The sequence below is a fragment of the Drosophila eugracilis genome, unplaced genomic scaffold (genome assembly GCF_018153835.1).
Source record: "Drosophila eugracilis isolate 14026-0451.02 unplaced genomic scaffold, ASM1815383v1 contig_1897, whole genome shotgun sequence".
Classification (NCBI taxonomy): domain Eukaryota; kingdom Metazoa; phylum Arthropoda; class Insecta; order Diptera; family Drosophilidae; genus Drosophila; species Drosophila eugracilis.
The window spans coordinates 1,678,793-1,699,140 of NW_024572751.1; the positions used below are offsets into that span (position 1 = coordinate 1,678,793).

At 40.7% G+C, this 20,348-nt stretch overlaps 6 protein-coding genes across 8 annotated transcripts; 5 read left to right on the forward strand and 1 right to left on the reverse strand.

Moving 5' to 3' along the window:
• Positions 1-859: 859 nt before the first annotated feature.
• LOC108115319 (facilitated trehalose transporter Tret1) lies at positions 860-6,619 on the forward strand. 3 transcript variants are annotated; one of them, XM_017226725.2, is made up of 4 exons: positions 860-1,027; positions 4,428-4,600; positions 4,993-5,406; positions 5,523-6,619. In XM_017226725.2, the coding sequence occupies exons 2-4, from the start codon at positions 4,456-4,458 to the stop codon at positions 6,434-6,436; spliced, it is 1,473 nt and encodes a 490-aa protein (XP_017082214.1). In that variant the 5' UTR covers positions 860-1,027; positions 4,428-4,455; the 3' UTR covers positions 6,437-6,619. The 3 variants fall into 3 exon arrangements, with proteins under 3 accessions (XP_017082214.1, XP_017082213.1, XP_017082212.1); XM_017226724.2 differs by lacking the exon at positions 860-1,027 and adding an exon at positions 1,132-1,337; XM_017226723.2 differs by lacking the exon at positions 860-1,027 and adding an exon at positions 3,761-3,861.
• A 148-nt stretch (positions 6,620-6,767) lies between these two features.
• Positions 6,768-7,688, forward strand: LOC108115321. The gene has a single exon (XM_017226728.2). The coding sequence runs from the start codon at positions 6,837-6,839 to the stop codon at positions 7,572-7,574; it is 738 nt and encodes a 245-aa protein (XP_017082217.1). The 5' UTR covers positions 6,768-6,836; the 3' UTR covers positions 7,575-7,688.
• Positions 7,689-9,908: 2,220 nt separating this feature from the next.
• LOC108115320 (farnesol dehydrogenase-like) lies at positions 9,909-11,801 on the forward strand. The gene is made up of 2 exons (XM_017226727.2): positions 9,909-10,542; positions 11,436-11,801. Exons 1-2 carry the CDS (start codon positions 9,970-9,972, stop codon positions 11,613-11,615), a joined length of 753 nt encoding a protein of 250 aa, XP_017082216.1. The 5' UTR covers positions 9,909-9,969; the 3' UTR covers positions 11,616-11,801.
• An 85-nt stretch (positions 11,802-11,886) lies between these two features.
• Positions 11,887-18,594, reverse strand: LOC108115317 (protein dispatched). The gene is made up of 7 exons (XM_017226722.2): positions 18,057-18,594; positions 16,524-17,528; positions 16,184-16,275; positions 14,828-15,373; positions 14,115-14,753; positions 13,071-14,051; positions 11,887-12,980 (listed from the first exon to the last, which is right to left on the reverse strand). The coding sequence occupies exons 1-7, from the start codon at positions 18,210-18,212 to the stop codon at positions 12,743-12,745; spliced, it is 3,657 nt and encodes a 1,218-aa protein (XP_017082211.1). The 5' UTR covers positions 18,213-18,594; the 3' UTR covers positions 11,887-12,742.
• On the forward strand, positions 15,386-16,354 carry LOC108115322. The gene has a single exon (XM_017226729.2). It carries the CDS (start codon positions 15,458-15,460, stop codon positions 16,163-16,165), a length of 708 nt encoding a protein of 235 aa, XP_017082218.1. The 5' UTR covers positions 15,386-15,457; the 3' UTR covers positions 16,166-16,354.
• Positions 18,595-18,907: 313 nt separating the features above from the next.
• Positions 18,908-20,237, forward strand: LOC108115356 (evolutionarily conserved signaling intermediate in Toll pathway, mitochondrial). Its single transcript, XM_017226782.1, has one exon. It carries the CDS (start codon positions 18,989-18,991, stop codon positions 20,219-20,221), a length of 1,233 nt encoding a protein of 410 aa, XP_017082271.1. The 5' UTR covers positions 18,908-18,988; the 3' UTR covers positions 20,222-20,237.
• Positions 20,238-20,348: the final 111 nt, after the last annotated feature.

A 20,348-nucleotide genomic window follows, 5' to 3' on the forward strand; every position in this document is an offset into this window, starting at 1 on the left:
TCATTAATGTTTTTCCCATAAACATTTTGTCAAGACCTGATAACCAGTTTGTAAAACTGCAGCCGCTGGTGCCGCTTCCCCTGCTTATCATTATTCAAGCCCCCAAATGAAATTCACTTTCACGATTTAAATTTAGCAGATTGTCGTAAATAAACGCACTGGCTTCTGGCCTGTGGTTCCCAGGTATATCATAACGAACTGCCTGTTCCGGATGGCGTTAACCAGAATCCCCACACGTCGGTATAAAACGCTTAAAGTGCCTACACCGGAGACATATCAATTAGCAGATGTGTGGGGCACGCACGTTATTCGTTACTTACTGACTAGCCGAGCGACTTAATTGTGTATGTACTAACTGTATCGATAGGCCATCGGTATAAGTCAATCCCCCGAATCGGGCCTGCTGCATGCTAATTAACTTCCTCAACGCTGACTCATCAGAGTTGTTGATCGGTCAAATTGCTCTAAAGTTTTCCACACTACAGTCCGGAACTAGAGGTCTGTGAACACCTTAACTGAACTCAAATGGCTTTTTTATGCCTCAATTTGTTTGCTTTTCTATGTCAAAAAAGGCTGCGAGAGCGGCGACCAATTGCCTACTAGCCAGACAAAGCTGTGATAAAAATCAAATTCCGAGCTGAGCTCTCTCGGTCAAGCTTGGTTCAACGGTCGCATTTAATTCGATATAATAGTTGTCCATGTCTGCGATATGTCTGGTTCTCTGCGATCGGACGTGTGTGAGTGAGCTTCCTCCGTAGCAAGTGGGAAACTGTATTATCTAGCCTCAGCTGCGACTAAGTACGAGTATAAATGCGTCTGTCATAATTTTTGCATGCCCAACACAAAAGCGTCAAAACACCCGCGATCCGACATCATTTCAATTCCGGCAGCCCAGCGAAACTGTTAGCTCTGATCTCTCTGCATTGCGGATACTTAATTATTTCTCACATTACGTATACGCCGCGTTACAAAGCAACAGAGTGTTTCATTGATTGCCCACTAATTGATAATTTCGGCTTCAAAATGGGTAAGTCTGACGACCTAGTTAATAAGTGTTTCACCGAGGTCTTTTTTTTATTTTGGTTTCCATTGATTTGTTACCCCGCTGCCGAGTGCTGATAAATTGTACATCAAGTGCCGCCTTTAATTATTATAAATATCAGATATGATAATAACTTGTGCTCCGATTAGGGCCCACATTAAATGCATTATCGCACTGAACTTGAACTAAAGATAATATTTCCCCAAATCAGCTTGTTACTTCTTTCATTAGTTTCCATCTAGTAGTTCGTTGCGATCGGTCCACAGTTTGTGGTTCTCTTTTTATTATTTGTCCAGTAAGTTCCATAAATTATTATTTAATTTTGTAACACATCATAAATAATTAACAAATTTAGTAAGAGTTGTGAAATAAAAGCAAACTTTTTATAAAAACTAAAATGTTTAATCTAGATCGTGACATATGAATAATGGCATGCTGTAATGACACTTTTAGAAAATCTTAGCTATATAATTTAACAATGATGTTAGTAAAAGAACCGTTGGTCCTGTGACAGATAGTTTAATTGGGATTAAAATCAAAATTGTACTTATGAAAAGAAGAACGAAGAACGTGTAAGATTAACTGAGCTTATTTAAAAATAGATAAAATGTATCTAAAAGCCTTAATTGTCGCAACCCAGAGTTTCCTTTGCAAATTTAAAACAAAAAGTATTTTAGGACTAGTTTTCGGCAATAACAATTCTGTAGAAAGACTCCAAAGTCCCCAATGACTAAGGCCAACTTAACTATTTATTTGGTAACCAACGTCTGTTTCTCAACATATCACCACCAAACGCCAGACATTTTTGAGTATGTAGTCTCAATTCGGAATCGTATCTCTATTTACTCAATCAGTGAAAACAAGACATATTTTTGAAGCCGTTAAAATAGTGTCTTATCGCGATGAATTTAATTACACTCTTAAAACGTCTGTCTCGCCATCAAAAAAAGGTGATCCGTGTCAGTTTGTTAATATTAAAGAGCACTTCTGATTTAGATTACTTAATATAATAATTTCTACTTTTACCCTGATGCCTGTTTAATTTAATTATTGTATTTGCCTCCTGGTTATAAACATCAAAATATCAATTGTAATATAAAAACACTGCTCGTAGAAACACATTTTTGATCAAGGCCAAGTAAACAAAAAATACATAGTGAGACAACGGAAAGTTTTTCGATAACCATCCATACATATATATATAAAAGACTTACTTCCGTTGACAGATGTTCGGTAAAAAGATCAAGTCAACCTTCAGAGGAAGAAGATAATAAAATCATGTGCCCGAATTATTCAAAAAGCTTATCAAAAGCCGGTCAATGCGAGTATAAACAATCGATTCCTGGGCACTTGAAAGATTCCAGCGATTAGAAAAATCAGTTTGAGTTATTACCAAAACCCCACCGAAGGAATTTTAAGGAGAGGATCGTAAATTATGAGCTTACTATATAAAAGTACTATAATTGCATATTCATGAAATGTGCTAGCCAACTACTGCTTTCAATAGGAAATAACAAATATTTCTAAATATAGATAATGTAATTTCAATGTCACAAATAGCATTAGCAACGTTGCGCAATAATTACGACAATTTTAATGGGTAGGGCTTACTTTTCTAAGTAAATTTTGCTATAGAAGGATCAATCTTAAGTGTTTTATTTAGCCAGCCCAGGTGTTCCTTGACCACCAACTTGTTGAGATACTACCCCAAGCAGATATGACAATCAGCGCCTTTCACACCCCCTTCACGTGTCTCGCCTTAGTCACTGGAATTGTGTCAACACCTTCAATCTGGAACTAACTAAATAAGTCCAAGGACAGTGCTATAAAAGTGCATCGGAAATTACTCAATAATGGCCAAACGTAATCAAAACATTGTTTACGCATTCGGTGACATTAGGTTTTATTTAGAAAGAAATGGTGGGATAGGGTGTGTGTGTGGGAGAAGACACTTATAGATTAGAGTTTTTCTCTATTTGCTTGCCCTAAAGGGACACTGAATACAATCAACGTGCTTTGCACTTCCTGTTCTTTGCGATAAAAATCCATTTTGTTCTTTAATAACGAAAATAGTTAAAAGAAGATCAGATATAAAAATGAAAACATCCCATTATTTATGGATATGTTTGTAGGGATCCTTGATTTGTACAGTTTCTCAGGAGATACATTTTCTTCGACTTTTGCTAAAATGTTTTTAAGCCCATCCTTTTAAGTTCTTGTAAATGAGAAGTCACGTATATTTTTCCAAATGCAGCAGGACTGAAGTGGGCCGGTCGCCCTTTTGGCGGCGGGTCGGCGGAGCAAACAAATTGAGATTGGGGCAGAGTTTTCGCTGCACCGCCTTATCACTTTCCTTGTGTGTGGGAAAACTTATATGGGCCAGTTCAAGTGCAAAATGCACACAAATAGCGATTTTCTGACCAAAACAACCATCTGAATCGTAACAACAAAAGCAATAAAATTGAGATTTCGATCCGATGCCAATAACAGAGTGAGTGGGAGAGGGACAGAGTCGATCGGGATAGGGTAGCTCCGATGATACTATACTGTAGCCTATAGATGGGATTGCCATGGATCGGGAGGCGCTACTCTGATAAGATAATGCACGTGTAAGAGCACTCATCAAGTCGAGTGTCGGTGAGCGTTGCTGGACGTGTATTGATTTCGAATGCCTGGCATATAAGGCGGAAAATCTTTAAATTCGCGCGATTCGTCGATTCGAACAGCATTACATTTCTCCAGGGAGACGCCACCGGTTTCCAGTTTAATTGCGGATCCTGCTCAAGTGGGATTTACTTCGTTTTGAAGAATTTTTTTCTGTAAGGATGTGTAAAAGTGAAAAAACAAGTTTATTACTCCGAGCAAACAAAGTGTCTAATTTGTCCTGATAATGACTTTGTGCCGTAATCATTGATCAAATCAGCTAAAAGTGTCAACTGTGATTACATAAACAATTAGCTATAAAGTAAATAAATTAATTAGCAACACAAATGCGATGGAATTTAATTTGTTCATAGTGCAATTAAAATAATTTGGTAATTTATCGCATTAAATAATGAACAGACTGCAGTTCCGCCTTCGTTTAGCTGTTTGCCGTATTATTAGCCCCAAATGATGTGTATAGATTTTTCTGGATAATGATTCCATAACGTGATGATTTCAAAACTGTCAGATAATGTGACGAGCTTTTGGTAATGGATTTTGGTGGGAATATTTTTGACTTCCCCGGACATATGTGGAGCACCCATAGAAATCAGAGCTGTGGAGGGTTCAAAGCACTTGAACTTCCACCAGATTGAATTACAAATGGAGATAGCATCATTAATCCAAGTCAACTGAATCGCTAATGAGGGACTTTCGCTTTTTCACTCTTGCGCTCTTGCAGCTGCTTCTGTACACTTCAAGGCGGCCAGATGCCCTCAGTAAACCAAGAGGAGGAAAGCGGAGTGCCGTATTCCTACACGGAGGTCAGTACGTTCCAGATCAGCGAAGGGAACACTCGAAATATGTCACCCGAACCGGTAAAGTCCGGTCGCATTTTTCTGGCTGCCGTGGCAGGTGAGTAATGTATTTCTATAATCAAGTGCATTTATATCACAATTAATCTATAAATACACAAGATAATAGCTAATTATATGTAATTCATTTTAAAGAATGTGTGATTATAAAAAGTACAAGGTGTACGAATTAAAATGCGGTTTCTATATTTAGCTTAAATTACTCAACTTAAAACCAATATTTTTCAGTCAAATCAATATAGTTTCCACGAAGAATAACTTTTAAATTATTTGAATATAAAAATATGCATTTCAAAGATGTTTGTTGTTTTGTCAAACTTTCTTTATATAAAATTACCATTTCTTTTAAAAACTACGTCACATACAAGAGAATATAAAAGTAAAAACAATTTACATATATTTGAAATTAATAAATTCCGAATTCTGTTTTAGCCAACTTATCCGCCTTTGTGGTGGGCACCACCCTCGGCTGGACCTCCCCAATCGGGCCTAAGCTCAAATCAGAGGACATTTCAGACTCTCCACTGAGCAGACCCATTACTTCCGAGGAAGATGCCTGGATTTCGTCCCTCATTGCCATCGGAGCCCTGGTGGCTCCTTTTGTAGCCGGTCCAATGGCCGACCGCATTGGGAGAAAGTGGGTGCTTTTGTCCAGCAGCCTTTTCTTTGTCCTCGCCTTCGGCTTAAACATGGTGGCCTCGGAGGTCTGGATCCTCTATCTGTCTCGTCTAATCCAAGGTTTCGGCGTCGGCTTTGTAATGACCGTGCAGCCCATGTATGTCGGTGAGATTTCCACGGACAATGTACGCGGTGCCACTGGTTCCCTGATGCAGCTGTTCATTGTGGGTAAGTTAGAGTTAGGTTTTCATATCAGATATTCTTAACTGAAATTTATATGGAAAACAAGGTAAAATTTTAAACGACCAAGTAAACTAATTAAAAATCTTTTATTCTTACCTCAGCTGGCATCCTGTATGTCTACGCTATTGGACCATTTGTCTCATACCAGGCGCTGCAGTGGTGCTGCATTGTGGTGCCCGTGGTCTTCGACTTGGTGTTCTACCTTATGCCCGAAAGCCCATATTTCTTTGCGGGAAAAGGTCGAAAATCAGAGGCTCTGAAATCGCTGCAGTTCCTCCGAGGCCAGACTGTCGATGGCGTACATGATGAGATGGCTGAGATCCAGGCCAACGTGGAGGAGGCGATGGCCAACAAGGGCACAATGATCGATCTTTTCAAGAACGCAGGCAACCGAAGGGCCTTGTTTATATGCGCCGGCTTGATCTCCTTCCAGCAGTTGTCCGGAATCAACGTGGTGCTCTTCAACAGCCAGTCAATCTTTGCCAGTGCCAATACTGGATTGGATCCAGCCATTGCCACCATTATTATTGGATGTGTCCAGGTTGGATCCTCGGCGCTGACACCTTTGGTTGCCGATCGACTGGGTAGGAAAGTGATGCTGCTGACATCATCCAGTGTGATGTCCATCGGACTAGCGGCTCTGGGAGCCTTCTTTTACATGCAGCTGGTTAAGAAAGATATTTCCAGTGTGGTTTGGATGCCAGTTCCGGCGCTAATCATCTACAATATTGTTTATTGCACTGGTTTTGGACCGCTTCCGTGGGCCGTGTTGGGTGAGATGTTCCCGGCAAACATCAAGTCGGCGGCCTCCTCAGTGGTGGCCAGCACATGCTGGACACTTGGCTTCCTGGTCACCTTCTTCTATCCTAGCTTGGATGCCCTGGGTTCCTATTATGCCTTCTGGCTCTTTGCCGTCTGCATGGTGGTGGCATTCTTCTTTGTCCTCTTCATTGTGATGGAGACCAAGGGCCTCAGTCTGCAGGAGATCCAGGATAGGCTCAATGGCAAGCGCTAAGCAGATCATCAAGTGTTTGATATTGCCTTTGATTCCATAATGATCTTTAACGTACGTCTAAGGTCTATGTGCAAGTATTTTATTGGTTAGTTTTGTAAGCCTAAACTCAATTGTTACATGTTTTTCCTGATAATTTTTAAACAAAACCAAAATGTAGTAATAATAATTATTATAAAAACTTAATAAGTTGTTTATTTTACTGTATACCAGCTATGGTAGAAAGAAAGCAAAGCTTTTGAGGGAATAGAAATAATAGGTTAGAAAATGATCCTTAGATGATATGACTTATATTTCACAAAGTAGCTCGGCCCAAGTTAATCGTTTTAGTGTCAAACTAATATTTTGTCTTAATAACTCAGAAACACACTACCTAAAAAAACTACAAACTGTTTCAGCAACAATGGCTGAAAAAACAAAAGAGGCCGCTTTGGCAGAAATGGACTTGATCTTTCTGGACGCAATCCTGCCGAGGTGCTGCAGGGCAATCACCACCAACCAAGCGATGTACAAGGACTACAGCGTCGATAAGCCCAAGCGAACCATCACCGCATTTCGGAAGCAAACGGATCCTGCCCTGATTTCAGGTCATTATGCAAACAACCTGAAGGTTCGGGGGCAGGAGTTAAAGACCAGGACATGGCCACGATCAATGGACTGGCGGGAGGAATACGCCCAGTTTGTCAAGCGGAACGAGTGGTGCAACGAGGAGATCTACAAGCTCTTCTTCGTCTGTCCACCTGTTGAATATACGCAAATCAAGGAGTATCTGCAAGACCTGATGAAAACCACCTATACCTCGGATTACTCGCCCAACCATTACAACTCGCTCAAAAGTCAACGTAATGATAAGGCTCAAGTGTACTCTGATTTTGGAGAAATTGACTATCGGACGACCTACGGCAACTACCATAATCGCATCCAGGAGGTGTCGCCATTCAAGGAGGGTCTTATCCCAGAACCGGGATCAACAGTTAAACCGATGGGCATAGGCAAGTTTGCCAAGGAGATGCGAAAACTGTTCACCAAGTACAATCTCACGACCTATTACGAGACCATCTGCCTCCCAGCACTGATAAAGGCAAAGGATGGTATCATGCCATCGGGACCAATCGATCGGTACACTCTTCGCAAGCAATGAATGTCATCTGAAAAATCTGTCCGCCCACAACAACACAGCTACAGCGATTATGCAATCGTGTTTTTAAAATTGTACTGATTGTAACTTAATAAGCTTTTAATTATTTCACCAAAATTCTGGAACTTACTAGTTAACGTATATAGTTTTACTTTTGTTAAAAATATGCGTTGATCGCCGAGATCTTATGTAACTATTCAGAGTATAATATGTAGAAATGATAGTGTTTGCATAGAAGAAATATGTATTTTATAAGACTGGCTGAACCATTATTTAGATAATAATGTTTATTAATCGAACGTAAATATTATATTAGGAATGGCAACTTTAAAAAACTGAATTTTTGCTTTTTTTAACGAACTTGGTGCAAATTTAAAGGAACTAATAATAAAATTCACTATTTCTTTTAAGGCACACCCACAGTGCAAGCGTATATTGGACATTTAGCTAAGACGACAACCTGTAAGCTTAGATTCTATGTTAAGTCAAGCCAGCAACCTCCTAGGAACTGATGAAGCGGTTTAACATAAGAATCCTAGAACCATTAGTCATTAAATTATAATATATTTATTTAACATATGAAACCTAGTACCATTAGTCATTAAATTATAATATATTTATTCATATAGTCATAAAAAAGAGGGCTAAAATTCTCCCCGCTTTAAACAAATATTTCTACATACATAAATAAATAATGGTCTTTTATAGTCCTCTGGAAGACTTTCACACCACTGATGATATCTAGAATGCACTGTATTTCCATCTAAATGATTAGTGGCATCACTGAACTCTCTTTGTCCAGCCTAAGACACAACCAACGGTCGGCTGGTAACACTTGTCTTGCGACCGCCAATTTAAGCTAAGACGAATATCAACAAAAAGAACCGATATAGTCGATAGCCGCGACTATAAAATACTGCTATATATAATTTTAAAATATTTATTTTGCTAGTTGAAATGGACAAAACGTCAAAAAAGCATGTTGAGTAACTGATGGTAACGTCACTGTCCATGTGAGGCCTTATAACTAAAATTTCTTTAACCGTTAACACCGTTGGTAAATGGATTGATATTGACAACAAAATGTTATACAAGGTCAAACGAAGACCTATTATTATAATATTATGGACGGCACAGTTTTCCGCGGTTTGTGGGAGTTAAAGTGGGCGAGGCCGGATGTAAATTTACGTCGAGCTGCAGTGTCATACCTTAAATACGTATTCCTAAGCCTAACTTGCTAGCTCTAAAAGTTCCCGAGATTTGTGGTTTTTATGGTTTGGTGGGCGTGGCTAGATGAGATGGGTGGCAGTGTCATATCTTAAATACGTATTCCTAAGCCTAACTTGCTAGCTCTCAAAGTTCCAAAGATTTTCGGTTTTTATGGTTTGGTGGGCGTGGCTAGATGAGATGGGGGCATCATAAAAAACTACATGCCTAACCCCACATTTCTATCACTTATGGTTACCGAGATATCAGCTTTTTTTTACAAAAAGCGAGACCGTCCTTCGAGCTTGGTGGGCGTAAGAGAAGGCATGGACGGTTAATGGTACCACCATAAGATGCGCTGACATCTCAAGAGTATACACAATCCCAATTTCCTAGATGGGCGTTAGAGTGGGCGTTGGAGTGGGCGTGGCATAAAATAAACTTACGCTGCGCAGGGACCTAAAGAATCTTCATGCTTAATCTCAACCTTTTATCTCTTATAGTTTCTGAGATCATACGGAAAGACGGACAGATGGACTGAGGGACAGACGGACATGGCTCAATCGACTTCGCTATTGATCGTGATTAAGAATATATATACTCTCTAGAGAGACGATACCTTATATCTGTTACATACTTTTCATCGACTCTAATATACCCTTTTACTCTACGAGTAACGGGTATAAAAATAATATCATTCGGATGACTGACTAAGTTAGCCAAAAAAAAAAAAGATTACTACTAATTATATTAAAAGCAGTAATATTTATACTTCGGCCTTTAAAGAGTTTTAAATATTATATATGCACACACTAAATATAAAGAAACATATAATCTAATACGACTTTTGAATTTGTGTGATAAATTATTATGTAAACGTAAATTACTAATTTATTAAAAATATTTCTAAAATAGTTAAATAGTTTTTCTATTTATATATGATAATTTTCTGTATCTAGTTGTTGTAATTTCTTCCACGCAGTGACAGCATTTATCCATGTTTATGTTATGATCTTGAAATTTAAAACAAAACAAAACATCTCTCTTTAAATTAATTGAGAATTGAGTGAAAGCTTTTAGCAGTGGGAAAGCTATGGCTGCCCATAAAAAGTAAGCTAAACGAGAAAAAGAGCTCAGTTATCGTGCGAACTTTTAAATTGAAAGACTTACGGAAAAATAAATATCAGTAAAAATGGATCGCTGGTCGAATCGCGTTGCTGTTGTTACGGGAGCCAGTTCTGGTATCGGAGCAGCCTGCTGCAAGGATCTGGTGGCCAAGGGCCTTGTCGTTGTGGGCTTGGCTCGACGAGAAGAGCGCTTGCACCAGCTGAAGGCATCCCTGCCAACGGATCAGCAGGCACGTTTCCATTATCGCAAGTGTGACGTCAGCGTGGAGCAGCAGGTGGTCGATGCATTTGCCTGGGTGGATGAGACTCTTGGAGGAGCCGATGTCTTGGTGAACAATGCCGGCATTACCACAAAATCTCTAATCACAGATGCCAATAATGCCGCCGACATGAAATCAGTTCTGGACACCAATGTCCTGGGATTCGTCTGGTGCGCCCGTGAGGCCTTTAGATCGCAGCAGAAGCGCAATGTAACCGACGGCCATGTGGTCGTCATCAACAGTATTGCGGGTCACAAAGTTCCCATTATGCCCGGTTACAGCTTCAAGATGTATGCCCCCTCCAAGTTTGCTGTCACTGCTATGGTTGAGGTTCTGCGACAGGAGTTCCAGCAAAAGAAGACCCAAACCAAGATTACAGTGAGTTTCTAATCGATCTTATAAGTCACTCATTCGGAATCCGATCATAGATTTTTCTAAAAGAATTGAAATGGTTATTATATATTTCATCAGTAGCTAGTGAATATATAGATTATGTTGTGTAATGCAGTGCTTTACTCTTGATTTAAAAATTTGTTTCAAAGATAACATCATTAAGAAATTAAGAAATTTCGTCAAGAAATAAATGTAGTTGAAAGCTGCTACCATTGGATACTCTTTACTCTGTTTACCAATTTAAAAATATATTTTTGAATGTTGAAAGTTAATATTAACATATAATGACTTAACAGCAAAACAAATTAAAATTTTTATTACATATTTTAAACTTTGAGTTACATAAAGTATTGTAGTTGTATAGTAGGCGTGGCACAGAAATAAATTTGCATCCCTAGTATCTACATGATACTCGTATATTTTAAAAAATCTCAAGTCAATCAGTGTATATATAATACTATATATACTTTATATTGTGAAACACGCTTCCCAAAATATGTTAAATTTTTTTCAAAGAATACTATATGTTCTTATATTTCAAGAGTGTGAAATAACACTATAATTACACTCACATTTATATTATCTTTCACAATGTAATTTTGTATTTGAGATAACGCTGTATTTTGAGCCCCCCACACAATACCAACCCTCTTGATAGTATTGCAATTTTTACAGGCCGTAATTCTGTTTTCTTTTGCTTATTTATTGTTATTGTAAGTTAAAATTATAGATAACAAAAACTCATTACATAGCTTCACAAACAAACGTTTATCATTGTTGCATTGTGTGAATATATAAATAAATATAAGTACTTGTTTGAGCAAGGTACTTTCTTCCAATGATTTATCTTAACACTTTTCTTATCTCTTTATTTGTAGAGCATAAGCCCCGGAGTTGTTGACACGGAGATAATTGATGAAAAACTCAAGGAGGCCAATCCAAATTTCCCCATGTTGCGTGCCGAGGATGTGGCCGATGCTGTTTCTTATTGCATCCAAACGCCACCCAATGTACAGATCCATGAGCTGACCATTAAGCCAATAGGAGAAATATTTTAAATGAGGCCCTTATGGAATTTGATTTTTCACAAGCATTTTGCATCATCAATATGAAAATGGAAAGGGGATGGTCAGTACCAATGATATAAAGACACAAATCTTGGTTGTTGTAAAGCAAACAAAGTATCTGGTTCGCAGACAAAAAATAAACAAATATTTAAATTTCCAGTACGGATGGAATTTGAAGCTCTCAGTTTTGATTATTTCCATGTATAGTAAACTTATATTGCCGGATTCCAATTGCATTAATTTCTATAGAATGTTTTTAAAGTGGTTTTACAAGTAACATTTATTAAATCACTTCAACACACAAGTTCAATGAAGGAAGTACAGGGCCTTTTAGTTGCAGGTAATTACAATACGTCATGGTTTAGGGTTATAACACTATGTCTGTATAAACACCGATTTCATTAAGTTTCTCACCTTCTGTATCACAGTTACATGGTTATTACAAACGTGAGTGTGTGTATGTTTGTATTGTGTTTGTGTATGTGTTTTAGTTTTTGTTTTGAACGCATACAACTAGGATAGACAACACATATCTCTGCGCATATAACTATTATATAAAGTAACTACATCTTGCTGGCGCCAACAATGCGGCCCAACTTAACATCTAATAAAAATCCAGAGTATAAATAGTTTTGATTACAGTTAAGTACATAAATAGCGTTGAAACGTTTGGCTAAAAACTAATAATACCGTCATCGTACAGTCCTACCGACAAAGACGTACCCAGTACCTCCGCTAATTGCTTCAGTTTACAAATTGTATTCACTTGGCTGGAGCATCAAACGTGCAATAACAAAAATAATAAAAGCATATTGCAACCGTCTGAAGTCTTTTGGAAATAGCACACTAAGGAGAGTTTACAAGATTTCGCATCGCTTAAGTCTACCAAGTACAATTACACATATATCTAGAGTATATCAATGTAGAACTCACACAACGTACATATGGTATGCCTGAGCCAGCACATTTTAAAACTAAATATGCCGACACATGCTTTGTATATGTATATATAAATGTATCTCGGGCAGGCTTCAGAGCCGCCGTACCCTGTATAAAAATGCAGTTGCCTGATTCTCCCTGGCAACAACAACACGCGCTGGCCGGCAATAGTAACTAACTCAATTGGATGTAGACGGATACGTTTGATATTTGCACTCGCGCAGCGTCTGGAACGAGTGCTCGAAGTCTCTCGGTAGAGAGGATAGTGCGTGGGCGCTTTCTGTGCCCGAAATGGTTTTGATCAGGCTATTGGAGTTTAGGGATTCCAGCTCATGCGTCTCCGAGTTGGCCAGCTCTACGATGGCCGAACTGGTGGGTGTGAGCAGCTGCTCGCTGGCAATCACTTGGCTGGGTTTCCTGTAGATTAAATTTAATTTTAACTTTCGTATGAAAAACTTTCATTACGCAATACTTAAAAATAGGATAAGTACAATCCATATCTCTTACCGCTCGTAGAACTTGCTGCTGGCACTGTTCCGCTTGTTCCATAATGGCCACTTGAGCTCCAGGAAACCATGCTGAGGACCAGCAACGCACAGTAGACTCATCAGGAAGAAAGTGGCATAGAGCCAGCTAACGATCATGACAACCACCAGGAAGACGCCGATCTGTATGTAGGGCAGAATATTGGAAGCCATCATAATGCCGCCTGCCAGACCCGTAGTGGTGGCCGCCATCACCGTAGGGCCAATAATGCGGGATAGAACAAACTGCGTGGCTGGTAATCTCTCCTTGACCGGAGACATGCGATAGTGGATGCCATAATGCAGACTGAAATCCACAGCCAGTCCGATGGCCGTGCTCACCGCAATGCTTTCCAAAATGTTGAGCTGCCAACCGAGCAAGATCAGCACCGCCACTGTGTTAAAAATGCTCAGGGACACGGTTAGCACGGCGTAGATAGAAATCAGTATGTTGACCGTGAAACATAATAACACAACAAGTGATGCAGCCATGGCTAGACAGATGGCAACCAAGGTGTCATGTGAAAGAGTGTCCTGCACATTGTAGAATTTCAGGTCGCTGGTGAACCATCCTCCTTGAAGTTCCGGGGGTGCCGTGAGCAATTGCTGCTGAAACCAGTTCTCAACAGACTCGTAGAACTGCTTGATATTTGTGTAGATGGTACTGTAGGCCACATTGGATTCAAACTCGATGACCAGGGCTTTAACTATCAGTGGCGAGACTGATCCGTTGATGCTGAACTCCGAGCTCTCATTTCCACCTATTCCTAGGTAATCTTCTGTCTCCAGTCGAGGAGCTTCTGCAAACTTGGGTCCTGCCACCCCAGGCCGGAAAAATGTGGTGTCATACATGTTGGATATGCTTTGTGGCAAGCAATAGTCAAATATCAAGGGATCAAAGGGAAACTGGGCGTCGCAGCAGGGCGAACGATCTTTTCTGGTAATGTCCATATCATCGATGCATCTGGAATGCAAATATAATTACAAATAAATAAATATTATTGAATATTTGTATGTTTAAGCTAACCTTCGTTTCATGTAGTCGATAAGATTTTCAATGAAACAATTTGGCAACAGCATGCCTAAGGTCTCTTTGTAAAAGGGTTGCTGGCGCACACTTTGGCAAAAGTCGAGAAGCCAGAGCTGCGCCGGTCTGTTGGATACATTAAAATTATTGTCATAGTGTAGGTTGCCGTAGGAATTGGGGTTCGTGTAGTCGCCATCGTCCACAGCCTGAATGCCCCATACGAAGTGCATGTGCATCTTGAAGTTTTCGTACGCCTGCAACGGCTTTTCAAACCAGAACTGTTGCTTGAGGCTGGAATATATCTCAAACGGATGACCTGAGACAAATAACTGGAAGTGCGATTTCTCCGGCAACTGGAGTCCTGGATACCAGAACACAACAACAGCGCTGGACACGCCTAAAGCACCGAAGATCAGCAGCCACAGATAAGCGTACTTCATGATACTGTGCGTTATGCACTCCTCAAACATCTGACAAAATCGGTTAATTGACTTCTTGCAAGCATGGATCAACTTCTGGGATGTTGGATGACGGCAGGATATTCTAGTGGCAAAAAGCCGTTCCATGATGGAAACCGAAGCGGGAAGCCAAGTGATCATAAGCAAATAGTTGGTTACCACGACGGTACCCGCAAATATTCTAAAAAATTTTAATTAAATGGGTTTTTGTTAAGGGAATCTTTAAATTGTTTATCTTTTTTGACATCAACTTACCCAAAGCACTTGATGGCTGTTATGGAGCTGCTGTATGAGGCATAAAAGGCGCCAGCGGTAGTCAGTGAAGTAACGAACATCGACGCAGCGGCGTGTCGCATAGTCAGTGCCATGATATTTTCCAAAGACTCCGTGTGATCACTGTGCTCCAGGTGAGTAGGAAGGGCACTCTGGGATTGAGTGGTCAAGGTACATCGATTGCTGAACCTTTCAGCCAGCACACATTGCCAGATTTTCAGAAACAAAAACACATCGTCTGCTCCAATGCCAATTATGACCACCACAGCTAGAAGGTTCATGTAGGGGAAGAACTCGAACTCCAGCACGATGGCGTAAAAGAAGTAAGCTAGACCCAACGAGAAGCAGATGGCGATGCTGGACATCAAGGTAATGAATGCCGATCCTGTGTACAGCCAAACGCTGGCCATGACGAAGGCTCCCCCCAGGGAAACAAGCCAGACATCCGTGAGCAACAGCTCGTTAAATAGCTCGTTTTCAAGACCCAGATCCATGGCAATCACTTCCACAAGCTCGTTGCTCAGCTCCCTGAAAAATCACTCAAAAATTTAGTCTTTCAGAGAAAACACAAAAAAAATATTAAAATAAGAAAAATATAAAAAAAATTGCATAATGGATCCAGTACAGCGGGAAAAAGAGTTAATCAAAATGGAAATGCCAAGGCACAGGAAGCTTGTAAGCACCAATAGAGCGGATTATGTGGACCATACGGGCTCATCAGTTTACAATCCCCCTATCAGAAAAACTCAAGAAGATCCCTCCCTTATAACTGGCCACTATTGTGCAAACCTTAAGATTGCTGGTATAGAAAATAAAACAATGTCATGGCCCAGATCAATGGACTGGCGTGAGGATTACGCACAGTTCATAAAGCGTAACAGGTGGTGCAATGAGGAGATCTACAACCTATTCTTTAGGTATCCGCCTGTGGATTTTAACGTTCTTAAGAACTATATCAGAGATCTGCGCAAGTCAGTTTACATGTACGACTACTCCCGAAAAAGCTTTATTTCTTTAAAGAGTAGGGGTCGTATTGGCAAAATTAAAGACTTTACCGACATGGGGAAGGACTATCAAACCACTTATGGGTGCTATTACAATCGCTTGCAGGAAGCGGAAGCTTTTAAGCCTTTCCTATATCCTGAACGTGACTTGAAAGACCTGACACTTGACATGATCGCTAAAGATCTACGAAGATTGTTTATTAAGTACAATATCACCACCTATTTTGATACTATATGCGTACCAGCTCTGATGAAAGCTAAGAACGGGGTAATGCCTTCGTCTCCCATCGATAAGTATCAATTTCGAAAGTACTAAACAGGCGTCCGTACTTACACGTCTTCCCATTCGTGGAACAGTGGCAGCAGACGATTGGATTGCGCTACTGGCACGAATATCATGGCGTATTTCAGGTATACATTGGAGTCCTGTAAAAATAAACGTGTAAATATAATGTAATCGAAGCAAATTAAATCAACCTCGAAGAACTGGATATAAATATCAAAATCTCTGTTTTTCTTCTGTCTACGCGTAGAATATCTTATAGATTTTTAAAGGATACACATAACAAATTACAAAGACATTCGAAGAACATTATTTAAATACTTTAGCTCAATCTTAACTCGAGTTCTTATAGTTTTCGAAATAAGGGTTACCATTAGTTAAAATAACTTACATTAGACTTGATGAAACCGAAATCTGTGAGAAAATTCAACACGTTAAAGACGATATTAAGCCTCTTGCATTCTTCAGGAGCACGACAGTGCGGTATTTCATTGCAGTGGTTATCCATCTTCAGGTCGTGGAAGTATTCGTAGCAGCCGGAAAGCAGGGTCTGCAGCGAAGTAACATCCTCTGCGGTGAGATCGAAGCAGGAACTTTTGTTGGCTAGCATAGCGGCGTAGTTGGGCAAAGACCACGGCCGGCAGCAGTCGGTAGTGAGCATTTCCGGCTCGCAAAAAGACCGGTAGCTGGGTACCTCAGTGATCTGGTCCTGCAACTGGCACATGGCCAGCAGGCCGTTCAGGTCGAACAAGGAATCAGTGGCATTGGGACCGATTCGCTGAACCACAAAATGTGAGTACTCCTTTCGCGGCGATGAGTCGCAAAAGAAGCCCTCGATGGGTTGGCGACGATGGATATCTGCCCAACCGTCGGTGGGCAGGGTGGCAGCTTGTTTAAGCAGGCGCCAAGTGCTCTTCTTGGTCTGCACTCGCTCCCGATGCTCGTCCTCATCTACTGATGTGGTGTTGTGCCCATACTCGATCTGTTCAGTACGTCGAGTGGGCTCTAAGGAGGAAGCGCTATCGTTTGTTATCTCGTAGTCACGAAACACTCCGCTGTCACCCATCCAGGTGTCCACAGCGAGATTTGCGGATGGGGCACTTGTAGCCTTCAGCCTCTTTTTGAACTGCATCATCTTTTGGGCCACGTCGTGATGTTCGTGATTGCTCTGATTCTGTTCCTTGCGACGCTTGTTCTTGTTCTTGTTTTTGTGCTTATTTTTGCGTCGCCTGTGATTCGGATGCAGCCTGGTTTCCACATAGCCCTGTTCTAAGCGTCTTTTTTCCCACAGATCCGAAGGATTCGAGAAGAGCACTCCATGGTGGTCAGTCTCCTCCAGCAGATTGTACCAGGCCGTCAGCCGTTCCCCTATCTTGGTGCCGCGAGTCTCAAAGCCCTGAAGTTGACAATGTGATAGACAATAAAAGAAAAAATCATTAAAAAATTGTATTTAAAAGGAGTTGATATTCCAGCATATTCTAGTTTTTACTTTCAATGATTAACTCGATTTAAAAGAAATTTTCTTGGAACACATTTTCTCTACTAATTGACAATTTCTAAAACCAAAAGAATGCATTATATATTCCTATTATATTAAGAATCAACAGGTTTAAATTATATTTAGTTAGTTATTTAAAGTTAGCACAATTGATTGACCTTTTGAAAAGGTATTGACAAGATTTTGTAAAATAGAATTTTGGGAAAAACTATATATATATATTTTCAGTGATATCATGAAAGTAATAAACTTTAAAGATATGAAAGAGTATTTCTATAACATAAATCTTTTTTGTCCAAAGTTTTTTTTGTGACCACAAAACGAAATAGTAAGTTTCATTTATTCATCCTTGATAAGTACTCAGTTTGTAAAAATTATGTGTTACAAAAACCAAAAGGCTGGAGAAGTATTTTAATGTCTACAAACCAAGGTGGGATCGCTGAAGTCGGGCAGCTTGTTCAAGATGAGGGCTACGATGATGCAGGCGACGCAGTAGACGGCGATGGAGATAACCACAAGGTAGGGGCGTCTAGCCAGAACGTGGTAGTACCAGTTCATCCTCTCCGAGTCGAAGCACAGCATGTCTGTAGAATGTGGTATCCGAGTCTGATTAGACTCTTCGCATAGTGGGGAACAACCGTTCCTGGGCTATTTATTTTCTCTCAGTGCATCTTTGGTGGCTCGAAAAATCTGGAGTAACCTTGGGCTGACGGGGTGCGCTTTGGGACGGAGCCAAAGTTATTGTTTTGCTTCTGTTATAGATACTGCCTGGTGGTCAGGCTTTCTCCGCGGAGTTCCACTTGTTGGATTGCATTTTCCTGTATGTGCGCGCCCGTGCTAATAACTCAGGGTTCGGAACTAACAAAAACAACACAAAAACAACCAAAAACTATGCGAATAAGGATAATGCAGAAAACGGTGAAATAACAACAAAAAAGCAGCACAAAGGATACACTGAGGTGTGAGCCAGTGTTGAACAATACATCAGCTAGTGATGGTCACTTAAACAGCTGTTTCTGGCAGACATCATCTAAGAAAGTATTTCAATATTAATGAAGGCATACAAAAAATAATAACAATTCTAAAAAGTATAAGTGTAATTATGCACATACTAAACAAATCAATAAATATTTATTCTTGAAATAGTAGTTTAGTTATTTTGGTAATAAGCAGATAGAACTCTGCAAAAACTGGCTAGATCAAGGAAAAAACAAGATAACTTGTCAGGCCTCACTAAAACATATGTTCAAGCAGCAGTGTTGCAAAACATGAACTAGTTCCTAGTTGGGCCGCTGAATTGTGCAATGTTTTGTAATCGTATTTACAAAATTCTTTAATCGGACTTTTATAAATAAGAAATGTTGCGCCGCGTGCAGTGCTTGCTCCGGCTGCACGGTAATGGACATCAATCAATGGCCACACGCTTTAGATGCTACGCCACAGATGAGGGGAATCCAAAAAAGAATCCGACTCCCAATCAAAGGGCCCAGAAGCCCGGCACCAAAAACCTGCCAGCTGTGAGGAATCCCTTTGCAGCGGCGCAGGATAAGACGAAGAACACCTACCTGACCATGGTCGAGATCTTCCAGGAGCGTGACGTGCATCGGCGGAACCATGTGGAGTTCATATACGCGGCGCTTAAAAACATGGCGGATTTCGGCGTGGAACGAGATCTGGAGGTCTATAAGGCTCTGATCAACGTGATGCCTAAGGGCAAGTTTATACCCACCAACCTGTTCCAGGCGGAGTTCATGCACTACCCCAAGCAGCAGCAGTGCATCATAGATCTTCTTGAGCAGATGGAGGACTGCGGGGTGATGCCCGACCACGAAATGGAGGCAATGCTGCTAAATGTGTTTGGCAAACAAGGACACCCGTTACGCAAATACTGGCGCATGATGTACTGGATGCCCAAATTCAAAAACCTTTCACCCTGGCCTCTGCCCGATCCTGTACCGGATGACACCTTGGAAATGGCTAAGCTGGCACTGGAGCGCATGTGTACGGTTGACCTGAGATCCAAGATCACTGTCTTCGAGACCAGCGAGCTGAAGGATGCCATTGACGATACGTGGATTGTGAGTGGAATGAGCCCTGAGCAGGAGAAACTGCTACGGGAGCACTCTCGCCAAAAGGCTCTGTACATCGAGGGACCCTTCCTTATATGGTTAAGGAATCGTCAAATTAACTACTTTACCCTGCGTGCCGATGCAGATCCTCAGTTCCTGTCCCAGTTGGATGAGAGGCAGCTGGACGAAGACGACGTATCCCACATAGAAGTGCCTTTCTTTGGTCGTGCTCCACCAAGACGTCACAATCAGCTGGGAAAACTGCGCTCAGTACACCAGCAGGATGATGCCACCATCCTGGCCATCTGTGCCACAGGCACCTCGACAAAGGATTCCCTGTTATCGTGGATTCGCCTGCTGGAGAAAAACGGAAACCCATCCATTGGGGAGGTGCCCGTCCTTTTCCGGTTTACATCCGAAGTGCCTGCCAAGGCGGAAGAGATCGAGAGTGGCACCAGTGTCCCAGCAACAAGTGATAGCAGGAGTAGTCAGGATGAGCAAAAAAGCAGTAGGAGGGAATAAACAAATTGTAGATCCATTTTGTGTGTTTCTATTTCTTGGAATCTAAAGTGATGTTTTGGTGCCTAAAATTTGAATTAATCAGATACTAGAACATAAATAATGCATCTTTATGAGAAAATGCCCCAAC

Coding starts and splice junctions, on each gene's coding strand:
- LOC108115322 (XM_017226729.2), top strand. CDS start 15,458: ATGGATCCAGTACAGCGGGAAAAAGAGTTAATCAAAATGGAAATGCCA.
- LOC108115319 (XM_017226725.2), top strand. CDS start 4,456: ATGCCCTCAGTAAACCAAGAGGAGGAAAGCGGAGTGCCGTATTCCTAC. Junction 4,601..4,992: donor TTTTCTGGCTGCCGTGGCAG/GTGAGTAATGTA, acceptor ATTCTGTTTTAG/CCAACTTATCCGCCTTTGTG. Junction 5,407..5,522: donor GATGCAGCTGTTCATTGTGG/GTAAGTTAGAGT, acceptor TTCTTACCTCAG/CTGGCATCCTGTATGTCTAC.
- LOC108115321 (XM_017226728.2), top strand. CDS start 6,837: ATGGCTGAAAAAACAAAAGAGGCCGCTTTGGCAGAAATGGACTTGATC.
- LOC108115317 (XM_017226722.2), bottom strand. CDS start 18,212: ATGCTGTGCTTCGACTCGGAGAGGATGAACTGGTACTACCACGTTCTG. Junction 14,754..14,827: donor ACAGCCATCAAGTGCTTTGG/GTAAGTTGATGT, acceptor AAAATTTTTTAG/AATATTTGCGGGTACCGTCG. Junction 12,981..13,070: donor AGCAGCAAGTTCTACGAGCG/GTAAGAGATATG, acceptor TTTAATCTACAG/GAAACCCAGCCAAGTGATTG.
- LOC108115356 (XM_017226782.1), top strand. CDS start 18,989: ATGTTGCGCCGCGTGCAGTGCTTGCTCCGGCTGCACGGTAATGGACAT.
- LOC108115320 (XM_017226727.2), top strand. CDS start 9,970: ATGGATCGCTGGTCGAATCGCGTTGCTGTTGTTACGGGAGCCAGTTCT. Junction 10,543..11,435: donor AGACCCAAACCAAGATTACA/GTGAGTTTCTAA, acceptor CTTTATTTGTAG/AGCATAAGCCCCGGAGTTGT.